We start from the raw sequence: 12125 nt of genomic DNA, 5'->3' as shown, positions 1-12125 counted from the left end.
AAGGGCAGAGCTGTGTCTTATTCTGTTCATCTTTGAGTCCCCCTTAAATGCCAAATACAGTGTTGTGTTCCTATTGGAATGCAATAAATAATTGCAAATGACTATATTGAGATCATTATGAGCCAAGTGCTGTTCAAGGGCTTTACGTAGACCTACTTATTTAATCCTGTAACAGCCTTATAATGAGGGAAGTTAGGGCACAAGGTCATTAAGTATCATGTCCAAGGTCACACAGTCAGTGATAAAGCTGCAACTTGAACCTGGCAGCCAGGGCTTACCCACGTCTGCATGACAGACCACTTGGCCACTCTGCATCCCAGCCTCATGTGCAGTAAATGGAGTGGGACAGGACTGTGGAGTCTTCAAACCATCTGATCCTCACAGTAAACCTGGGGACTGGGCAGGGGAGCCTTACCCCAATTTTACAGGTGAAGAAACTGAGCCATCTCAGGGGTCACCAAGGTGGCAACTGATGAAACCAAAACCAGAACTCATATCTTGGGTTCCTTTCCCAGTGTTCTTTCCCTTATACCACAAATTATTATCGTAAGAATCTGGTCATGCAAACTAGGCCAATAATCCAGGTAGCATCATAAAATTACTTATTTAGAAAACATCATTACGCCCCAAATTAAACCACACAAAATTAAAGACACATAAAAGTAAAGACCACCTGGCTAACTAGGAAAATGCAAGTAGAAACAGGTAGATGAGGAACTCCACCAAATGCTATCAAGTTTGATTTGATGAAATACAAATAAAGACCAGATCTTTGGAAATTTCTCCTTGACAAGCAAATAAATATACTTTAGGACATTTTCAAAGACACAGTGTGATCTGTTGTAACAAATGCTACCACAAAAATCCAGAGATCTTCTGGCTCAAATACATCTATAAATATATAATTATATTTTGAAGGCATGTCAAGTGATTAAACTTTATAAAGATGCTCTGAGTCCTTGTAAAGCATCCTTCATTTTTTTCACTATGTAGCATGATCTTCAGCACCTCAAAATTACCTTTAAAAGTGAAAAATAAGTTCTTTATTATTATAAATGTTGTTTATTCTTTTCTTTTCTCTAAAAGACTTAGTATGTTCAGTGACTGCACGCACGCCTTTGACTGCAGGAACCACTAGGGACAGAGAAGAGTAATACATTGAGGAAATTCAGCTGGAAGATGAAGAAGTAAAAGCATGGTTCAAAGTGTGTAAATGATGTAAGGCCAAAATATAGAGTCAAGTATATGAAAAACTAGAGAAATGTCAATGATTGTTAACTATCTCTAAATCAAAGAAAAGTAGCTGCAACTGACCAGAATTCCAAGATATTTGTCCAGAAAAGCTATTAGGTATTGGAATGGATTTGATGAGAAAGTGATACGACCTGTCTTTAAGAGTCTTAATAAAAGAAAAAGGGAAGAGGGAAAGAGAGAAGGAGAGAAGCAGGAACAAAGGAAGTAGAATCAATGACCAGAGAAGAGAGAGATAAATCAGAGCTGTAAGGGTGAGTTCAGAACAATGCTAAGCATCGTACCAACTCAGGGCTAGACCATGTAGGAAAGAAGGGGGAAGGGAGGGAAGCAAGGAGAGAGGTCACAAATAAAGGCACATCACATCATTCATCAGTTCAGAATAAATCTAAGCATAACACCAACTGAAGGCAGACCCATATGTCATCATATGTGACCTGAACTTCAAAAGGTTCCTTCCATTCCTCTAACATTTGACCCAAGGTACTCCACGTGCTCTGCTTTGGAGGCCCCTACATACACACCTTGGACTGAAAGGAAAGCAGATCCATCCCGGTCACTGTTCTGGAGGCTGCATTTAATATGCCCCGCGTCACTGAGTTGCACATTGTGGATTATCATCTCAGAGATGAAGTTACCACCCTCCTCGTAACTCACAGAGGTGAAGTGCTTATCGGTAATGATGGGCTCCTTGGGCGTGATGCTCAGAACCACTCTTCCGTTCAGAGCCCACATGATGAGGCTCCAGCCTGGCGAGATGGTGCAGTTGAAGCTGGCCTCCGAGCCCTCCAGCACCGTGGCATTCCTGGGACCCTCTATGATTTGATAGCTGGATCCAGAAGCTGGAAGACAACCGATTTTTCAAGGTGGTAAGTGAATGAATGAGTCCACATAAGTCAACTGTACAGTTTAACCCTCTGTAGTTTACCAGCTGTAAGCCCTGGGTGACCAATGGCTCAGACTCCAGGTTTACGGGTCCCGTGTCTCCCCCTGTGGAACAGGAGCTTCCAATGCACAGGAAGCCACCTCTCTCCTTCCTCTTTACCCCCTGCCCTCCCTCCACATTCTCAGACTCCAGCACAACCGGGGGCACAGGAAGCAATGCTCCTCCTCCACCTCCAGAGAGATTTTACCATAATTACCTGACCCCAGCCTGGCCCAGAAAGCCAGCGCCAGCCTGAGTTGGCTTGTGACTTCAGGCAAGTTTTCCAGCCTTACTATGAAACAAGTTTTTCTCCCAGTGAAATGGGAAAGACCTTTGATTTCTGCCTCCCAGGAAAGCCCCAGGCCCAGAGGGTGGGGGGCCCAGCACACTATGATCATGGCCACTGCATACCCCTGCTCTCTTAGAGCCCCCAAGGGGGTGCTTAAGACAGTGTCTGGGGCTAGAGGATGATCAGGGTTGAGAAAGGAGAGAGACAGAAGTTGGAGAGCTAGGGAAGTCAGCCCCCGAGTGTCCAGAGGACAGTGCTGTCACTGAGGCCATGCCTCTCCTCCTAAGTTCTACAGGAGACTTGGGGAGATACAGAGAGAGGAGAATAGGTAGAGGGGTGTAGGGGAGGGGGATTCCTTAACGAGGATGCTTAGGGATGCATCTGGCAATCTGGTAAAGAGCCTCACCACATCTAGGGCTGGGTTTTAAACTGCAAAAGGTGGGCAGGTATTTTAGGGCACAAGACCATACACTCCAGAGTGAGGGTCCCGGCTCACTGGGCAAGTTCTCTCAACTTCTCCATACCTCGCGCCCCGAAGCTGAAAAATAGGGACACCAGTAGCCCTGGGACTTGTTTCAAGACCTAAACATGATGCTACATGGAAAGACCTTAATAGGACCCTCAAGACTCAGGAAACAGACATTATTACCCGACCTACAAGAAGGGATGGGTTGACCTTGCAAGACAAGCCAAGAAAGTCATAGATTAAAGTAAAATTTTTTATTTCACACCTTTCGCAAAATCCAGCCCTTAGCTCACCAGATGCCCCTGACCCTGGCTGAGGCTGGATGACAGCTCTGACCGGCCCTCCAACGAGAGCCCTGAGGGCCCTCCAGCTCACATGGACACAGTCGTGATCACTTCAGACGGCACGTGTTCTGCACCTAAAGGACTCAAGAGGTCTCTTGGCCACTTAGGACTGATGTTCTAATCATCCTAGAAGAGTGAATTGGCAGCCAGAGTTTCCCTAGATTTCCCCACGTTTGCAATAAAAATTTGAAGTAGAAATTGAATAGCAATGGACAGTCTTCAAGACCTCTTATTCTCATCATTTTACCACCTACTTTTTAAAGATGAAAAAATGAAGACCAGCAATATCCCACTTGTGATCACAGTGGTGATACAAACTCAGACCTTCCCGCTCTGAATTTTCCCTCCTTCCCCTCTGGTCTCACTCTAAATTTACAGCAAAAAGATCTGGACAGCTCACCTAGCTTGGCTTCTTCTCAGCCATGCCTGCCATATCAGTAAGACTAAGATGGGTCCCTATGTGTCTGGCATGTATGATTCCTGTACGTCTGTCAGGCAGCCTGTCATATACACTGAGTACCCCCACATAGCCGCAGCTGCGCTTTCCTTCCAACCTTACAAAGACAAGTTGTAAGGCACATTCTTAAAAAATCTCAGCACCCCTAAAGCATTCTGGGGGTCACCACACCACAGGGCATGCATTAGCACATTAACACATCATCTGAGCCCCTAAATGCACCACAGGAATTCAGGCCCAGTGCAGGTTCATGGGACAGAAGGAACTGGTGCACGGAGGCGAGCAGGGTCGGGCAGGCAGGGTCAAGGAGGTGGGGCCTGCTGGCTCCAAAGAGGCAGAAAGGAAGGAAGGTCAGCATTAACCAACACTAATCCCTGCTTGGGTAAACATGATCACTATTCTGTTTTGTCTCTGGGCATGATAAAGGAAGAGAAAGTGGGACTCTAAATAGCAACTCAAATTGGGTATTCTCCCACCCCTGGGTAAGTCTCCCTGATCCAAGGATCCCTTTAATTTGGGATTTAAAAAAAGTAAAAAGCTTCAGGAAAGGAAGTCAGAAATAATCCGCCAAGGAAGCCACAGCTGCTGTGCCAAGTGGTACTTTCCACAAGCCCTGAATTGCATCTTAAGAGCAAAAGAAAGAAAATTGCCAAATCCATGCCTCAGGGAAGAAAAATAAGATGTCCCCTCATACCCCAACACTGTGATGACAACACTCTCCCCCTAGTCCTGACCCAGGCCAGTGGGAGTAAACTACACAGATCCCGGCTGGGTGGGTCTGGTGTGCAAGTGTGGGTGAGACGCGAGCTTGCTCTGCAAGGAGTTCAGTCTAAGCAACCCCAATGGGCTTAGCAACCCCATCCAAAACCAGAGACCCTTCACTGCCTGGTGCAAGTAGAGAGATCATTCCACTGCAGAACACCGTTTGCTCCAAGCCAGTTTTCAAATACCCTGCAGACTGCATGTGTGACCAAGAATACATGAAGGCTACTTACCTGATTTTATAACTGAGGAGGTAAGATTGAGGGAGGGAGGGACCTGTGCCAAATGGAAACTTCCAATTTGAACTTGACCTTTAAATAAACAGGAGATCCCAAGTCCTAAGCACTAAATATCCCTGACAGTGTTACCTACGATCTTTGCTGGCACCTAAGTAAACTCCCCTTCAACTCTGCCTGGTGATTCAGAAGCTGCCACATTATTTCTGATAATGTGAGGTCCTAGAATCTTATTCCTCTCTTGCCTGTATGCTACCAGTAGGCAATGTGTGCAAACCTGCCCTACACAGAACAAATATGACAAAATTGTAAATAAGACCTTTAATCAAACAATCAGCTATCTCCACAAAAAATCTCCTTCTCCCCTTTGCTCTCTATTTCACTTTGTAGAGCAAAGAGACAAATTAGGGGCAGAGCCATGGGAAACATCAGTGTCGCCCTTCCAGGAACCTCCCTCACCCACCAGCTACAGTGATCACCCAACACCCAACACCAGCTCTCCTCTCTTGTAGGAGTTTATCCCTTTGCAAGATTATTTACAGCAGACAGAGACCTCCTCCTAAAACCACATATAATATGAAAATATAATTAATACAACTAATCCTGAAAGAGCAACAGGAAAGAAGGCTGCACCAGACTGCATACACCTGGAGAAAAGAGCAGACCTCACAGAACAGGGCACCAACACCACTCCCCTGCAACCGGGACATCACTCCAGGGGCTGAGCAGCTCCAGAGAGTAGAGCTTCTGGGCACTAGAGGGCGCCACATACAAATATGACACATCAAAGGAACCTGGTTCAAAGCAAAATCTCAACACCAGAGAAAGGACTGAGTGAGGCTGAATTAATAAATCTTCCTGAAAGAGATTTCAAAATAAAAATCATAAACTGTGGAGGTACAGAAAAATATTCAAAAACTCAGGAACGAATTTAGGATGGAGATCCAATCATTGAGGAGCACAATGGAGGGTATTAAAAGCAGATTAGATACAGTGGAGGAGACGATAAATGAAACAGAAATTAGCGAAGAGGAATACAAAGAAGCTGAGGCACAGAGAGAAAAAGGGATATCTAGGAATGAAAGAATACTGAGAGAACTGTGTGACTAATCCAAACAGGACAGTATTCATATTATAGGGGTACCAGACAAGAAGAGAGAGAAAAAGGGATAGAAAGTGTCTTTGAGGAAGTAATTGCTAAAAACTTTCCCAATCTGGGGAAGGAGATAGTCTCTCAGGCCATGGAGATCCACCGATTTACCAACACAAGAGACCCAAGGAGGACAACACCAAGACATATAATAATTAAAATGACAAAGATCAAGGATAAGGACAGACTATTAAAAGCAGCCAGAGAAAGAAATAAGATCACATACAAAGGAAAACCAATCAGGCTATCATCAGACTTCTCAGCAGAAACCTTACAGGCCAGAAGGGAGTGGCATGATGTATTTAATGCAATGAAGCAGAAGGGCCTTCAACCAAGAATACTGTATCCAGCAAGATTATCATTTAAATTTGAAGGAGGGATTAAACAATTCCCAGATAAGCAAAAGCTGAGAGAATTTAGCTCCTACAAACCATCTCTACAGTGTATTTTGGAGGGACTATAGATGGAAGTGTTGTTAAGGTTAAATAGCTGTCACCAGAGGTAATAAAAAGGGATAGACAAAGAGTACAGAATATGATACCTAATATATAAAGAATGGAGGAGGAAAAAAGGAGGGGGAAAAAAAGAACCTTTAGATTGTGTTTGTAACAGCATACTAAGTGAGTTAAGTTAGACTCTTAGATAGAAAGGAAGTTACCCTTGAATCTTTGGTAACCAGGAATCCAAAGCCTGCAATGGCAATAAGCAAATACCTATCGATAATCACCCTAAATGTAAATGGACTGAATGCACCAATCAAAAGACACAGAGTCAATGAATGGATAAAAACACAAGACCCAACTATATGCTGCCTACAAGAGGCTCACTTCAAACCCAAAGACATACACAGACTAAAAGTAAAGGGATGGAAAAAGATATTTCATGCAACTAATAGGGAGAAAAAAAAGCAGGTGGTGCAATACTTGTATCACACAAAACAGACTTTAAAACAAAGAAAGTCACAAGAGACAAAGACGGACATTACAAAATGATAAAGAGGTCAATCCAAAAAGAGGATATAACCATTATAAATATGTATGCACCCAACATAGGAGCACCTACATATGTGAAACAAATACTAACAGAATTAAAAGGGGAAATAGAATGCAATGCATTCATTCTAGGAGACTTCAACACTCCATTCACTCCAAAGGACAGATCAACTAGACAGAAAATAAGTAACGAAACAGAGGCATTGAACAACATATTAGACCAGACAGACCTAAGAGACATCTACAGAACTCTCCACCCAAAATCAGCAGGATACACATTCTTCTCAAGTGCACATGGAACATTTTCCAGAATAGACCACATACTAGGCCACAAAAAGAGCCTCAGTAAATTAAAGAAGATTGAAATTGTACCAACCAGCTTCTCAGACCACAGGGTATGAAACTAGAAATAAATTATGCAAAGAAAATGAAAAATCCCACAAACACATGGAGGCTTAACAACATGCTCCTAAATAACCAACGGATCAATGACAAAATAAAAACAGAGATCAAGCAAAATATGGAGACAAATGACAACAATAATTCAACACCACAAAATCTGTGGGACGCAGCAAAGGCAGTGCTAAAATGGAAGTATATTGCAATACAGGCCTACCTCAGGAAAGTAGAACAATCCTGTATGAGCAGTCTAAACTCAAAATTAACGAAACTAGAAAAAGAAGAACAAATGAGGCCCAAAGTCAGTAGAAGGAGGGACATAATAAAGATTAGAGAAGAAATAAATAAAATTGAAAAGAATAAAACAATAGAAAGAATCAATGAAAGCAAGAGCTGGTTCTTTGAGAAAATAAACAAAATAGATAAACCCCTAGTCAGACTTATCAAGAAAAAAAGAGAGACTACACATAAACAGAATCAGAAATGAGAAAGGAAAAATCACTACAGATACCACAGAAATACAAAGAATTATTAGAGAATACTATGAAAAATTATATGCTAACAAACTGGATAACCTAGAAGAAATGGATAACTTTCTGGAAAAATACAACCTTCCAAGGCTGACCCAGAAAGAAACAGAAAATCTGAACAGAACAATTACTAGCAATGAAATTGAATTGGTAATCAAAAAACTACCTGAGAACAAAACCTGTGTACCAGATGGCTTCACCACTGAATTTGTTTTTTGGGTTTTTTTTTTATATTTTTTTATTGAAGGGTAGTTGACACACAGTATTACATTAGTTTCAGGTGTACAACACAGTGATTCAACATTTATATACATGATAATTCTAGGTACCAGCTATCACCATACCAAGTTGTTACAATATTTTGACTATAGTCCTTATGCTATACATTACATCCCAGTTACTTATTTATTTTACAATTGGAAGTGCATGTATATATACATATATATATATATATTTATTTTGTGTGTGTGTGAGGGCATCTCTCATATTTATTGATCAAATGGTTGTTAACAACAATAAAATTCTCTATAGGGGAGTCAATGCTCAATGCACAATCATTAATCCACCCCAAGCCTAATTTTCATCAGTCTCCTATCTTTTGAAGCTTAACGAACAAGTTCTTACATGGAGTACAAATTCTTACATAGTGAATAAGTTACATGGTGAACATTACAGGGGCAGTCATCACAGAAGCTCTCGGTTTTGCTCATGCATTATGAACTATAAACAGTCAGTTCAAATATGAATATTAGTTTGATTTTTATACTTGATTTATATGTGGATACCACATTTCTCTCTTTATTATTATTATTTTTAATAAAATGCTGAAGTGGTAGGTAGATACAAGATAAAGGTAGAAAACATAGTTTAGTGTTGTAAGAGAGCAAATGTAGATGATCAGGTGTGTGCCTGTAGACTATGTGTTAATCCAAGCTAGACCAGGGCAATAAAACATCCACGTATGCAGAAGATTTCTCTCAGAACGGTGGGTGAGGTTCTAAGCCTCACCTCTGTTGATCCCCATTTTCTCACCTGATGACCCCCCTGCAACTGTGCCTGTCTTAGGTTGTTCCTCCCTTGAAGAATCTTACCCATCTCTGGCTAACCAGTCATCTTCCGGGGCCATACAGGGAAATGTAAAGTTGATCAGTGAGAGAGAAGCCTTATTGTTTGAAAAGGTTAGCTTTTTACTTCTTTGCATATTTATGCCCTGTGGCTTCTATGCCCAGTATTTGTCTTGAGGTGTCTTTACCCCTTGGAAGAATTATGATACTCAGTAAATTCGATATATGGCACGAATTCTATTTAAGGGTTGTAATTAGGAAGGAAGAAGAAAAGCTATAGAAGTAGCAGGCAGAAGAAAAACTGGGGAGATTGATTATTTCTTTGACATATCTTCTTGTAGAGTAACTTCAGCATGTATAGTTTTTAAACTACTAAGTAAATTGTGCACACACATTAACATAATAGGAGTACAGTTATGTAACCAAAGCATACCTGTAATTACCATTCACCACTGAATTTTATCAAACATTTAGTGAAGACATAATACCCATCTCCTTAAAGTTTTCTAAAAGGTAGAAGAGGAAGGAATACTTCCAAACTCATTCTATGAGGCCAGCATCACCTTAATACCAAAACCAGGCAAAGACACAACAAAAAAAGAAAATTAGAGACCAATATCCCTGATGAACATAGATGCAAAAATACTCAACAAAATATTAGCAAACCAAATTCAAAAATACATCAAAAAGATCATCCATCATAATCAAGTATTATTTATTTCAGGGATGAAAGAATGGTACAATATTTGAAAATCCATCAACATCATCTACCACCTTCTTTTTGAAGGACAAAAACCACATGATCATCTGGATAAATGCTGAAAAAGCACTTGATAAAATTCAACATCCACTCATGATAAGAACTCTCAACAAAATGGGAATAGAGGGCAACTACCTCAACATAATAAAGGCCATATATGACAAACCCACAGCCAACATCATACTTAACAACAAGAAGCTGAAAGCATTTTCCTTTAACATCAGGAACAGACAGGAATGCCCACTCTCCCCACTTTTATTCAACATAGTTCTGGAGGTCCTATCCACAGCAATCAGACAACACAAAGAAATAAAAGGCATCCAGATTGGTAAAAAAAGAAGATAAACTGTCACTCTTTGCAGATGATATGATACTGTACATAAAAAACCCTAAAGAATCCACTCCAAAACTACTAGATCTAATATCTGAATTCAGCAACATTTCAGGATACAAAATTAATACACAGAAATCTGTTACACTCCTATACACTAATGATGAACTAACAGAAAGAGAAATAAGGAAAACAATTCCATTCACAATTGCATCAAAAAGAATAAAATACCTAGGAATAAACCTAACCAAGGAACTGAAAAACCTATACCCTGAAAACTACAAGACACTCATGAGAGAAATTAAAGAAGATACCAATAAATGGAAACACATCCCGTGTTCATGGATAGAAAGAATTAATATTGTCAAAATGGCCATTCTGTCTAAAGAAATCTATAGATTCAATGCAATCCCTATCAAAATACCAAGAGTATTCTTCAACGAACCAGAGAAAATAATTCCAAAATTCATATGGAACCACAAAAGACCCGGAACAGCCAAAGCAATCCTGAAAAGGAAGAATAAAGCTGGGGGATTACACTCCCCGACTTCAAACGCTACTACAATGCCACAGTAATCAAGTCAATTTGGTACTGGCACAAGAACAGACACATAGACCAATGGAACAGACTTGACAGCCCTGATATAAACCCATGCATATATGGTCAATTAATATATGATAAAGGAGCCATGGACATACAATGGGGAAATGACAGCCTCTTCAATACCTGGTGTTGGCAAAACTGGACAGCTACATGCAAGAGAATGAAACTGGATTATTGTCTAGGCCCATACACAAAAGTAAACTTGAAATGGACCAAAGACCTGAATGTAACTCATGAAACTCTTAGAAAAAAACCTGGGCAAAAATCTCCTGAATATAAACATGAGCAACTTTTTTCTGAATGCATCTCCTCAGGCAAGGGAAACAAAAGCAAAAATGAACACATAGGACTACATCAAACTAAAAAGCATCTGTACAGCAAAGGACACCATCAACAGAACAAAAAGGCATCCTATAGTATGGGGGAATATATTCATAAATGACAGATCCGATAAAGGGTTGACATCCAAAATATATAAAAAGCTCACATACCTCAACAAACAAAAAGCAAATAATCCAATTAAAAAATGGGCAGAGGAGCTGAACAGACACTTCTCCAAAGAAGAAATTCAGATGGCCAACAGACACATGAAAAGATGCTCCACATCGCTAGTCATCAGAGAAATGCAAATTAAAACCACAATGAGCTATCACCTCACACCAGTAAGGATCACCACCATCCAAAAGACAAACAACAACAAACGTTGTCAAGGTTGTGGAGAAAGGGGAACTCTCCTACACTGCTGCTGGGAATGTAAATTAGTTCAACCATTGTGGAAAGCAGTATGGAGGTTCCTCAAAAAGCTCAAAGTAAAAATACCATTTGACCCAGGAATCCCACTTATAGAAATTTACCCTAAGAATGCAGCAGGCCAGTTTGAAAAAGACATATGCACCCCTATGTTTATTGCAGCACTATTTACAATAGCCAAGAAATGGAAGCAAACTAAGTGTCCATCAGTAGATGAATGGATAAAGAAGATGTGGTACATATACACAATGGAATATTATTCAGCCATAAGAAGAAAACAAATCCTACCATTTGCAACAACATGGATGTTGAAAGGAAAGGAGCGACACACAGCAGCAATTCACCAGAGAATTCCGCTTTATTAGGGAAAGGTGCTGGGTTATATAGAAAGGGGCATGGGGTGATTGTGGTATCACTTCTACGGGGCTGGTGGCTATTGGCTAGGTGCTGGGATTAGGGGGCCAAGGGGTGATTGGGCTTCAGGTGGCGCCGGCGGGAACCGAGGACCCGGAAGAGAAGCAGGAGGTTCGCCATCTTATGGGTGGGGGCCCTTCATTCCCCCCTTTCTCCTCTATGGGGTTGTGGACGTTGCTTTCTCTCTGACTGCTTCCTGCTGAATGGGGGTGGAGAAGGGAGTGAGGGCTTGAGGACTGGGAGGAAAGGGTTGATAGGACTCCCCACAGTAAGGACAAGTAGATGTGGACTTCTTCAGGTTGGAAATCAATGAAGGTTCCCTGTAACCATAGGTCGAGGACTTGTTGATTCCAATGGTGCCAAGAGGATACGGGTGCCAGAAGCCAGGCGTCTGCAGCCAG

The 12125-nt window shown here is 41.2% G+C and overlaps 1 protein-coding gene across 12 annotated transcripts in view; it reads right to left on the bottom strand.

The window, feature by feature from the left end:
• The window catches only part of IGSF5 (immunoglobulin superfamily member 5), a 57029-nt gene that overhangs the window by 25327 nt on the left and 19577 nt on the right, over positions 1 to 12125 (bottom strand). For all 12 annotated transcript variants that reach the window (XR_005027486.2, XR_005027487.2, XM_036899269.2 and 9 more), the window contains exon 3: positions 1776 to 2093. Coding sequence is in view for 10 of the 12 variants with exons in the window: in XM_036899269.2 (XP_036755164.2) it covers positions 1776 to 2093 (318 nt within the window). In the remaining 2 variants the exon portion in view is untranslated. The remainder of the gene's footprint in view (positions 1 to 1775; positions 2094 to 12125) is intronic.

This window comes from Manis pentadactyla, chromosome 1, assembly GCF_030020395.1.
Source record: "Manis pentadactyla isolate mManPen7 chromosome 1, mManPen7.hap1, whole genome shotgun sequence".
Classification (NCBI taxonomy): domain Eukaryota; kingdom Metazoa; phylum Chordata; class Mammalia; order Pholidota; family Manidae; genus Manis; species Manis pentadactyla.
The sequence above is the reverse complement of the archived record's forward strand: the minus strand, read 5'-3'. Positions and strand labels throughout refer to the sequence as shown.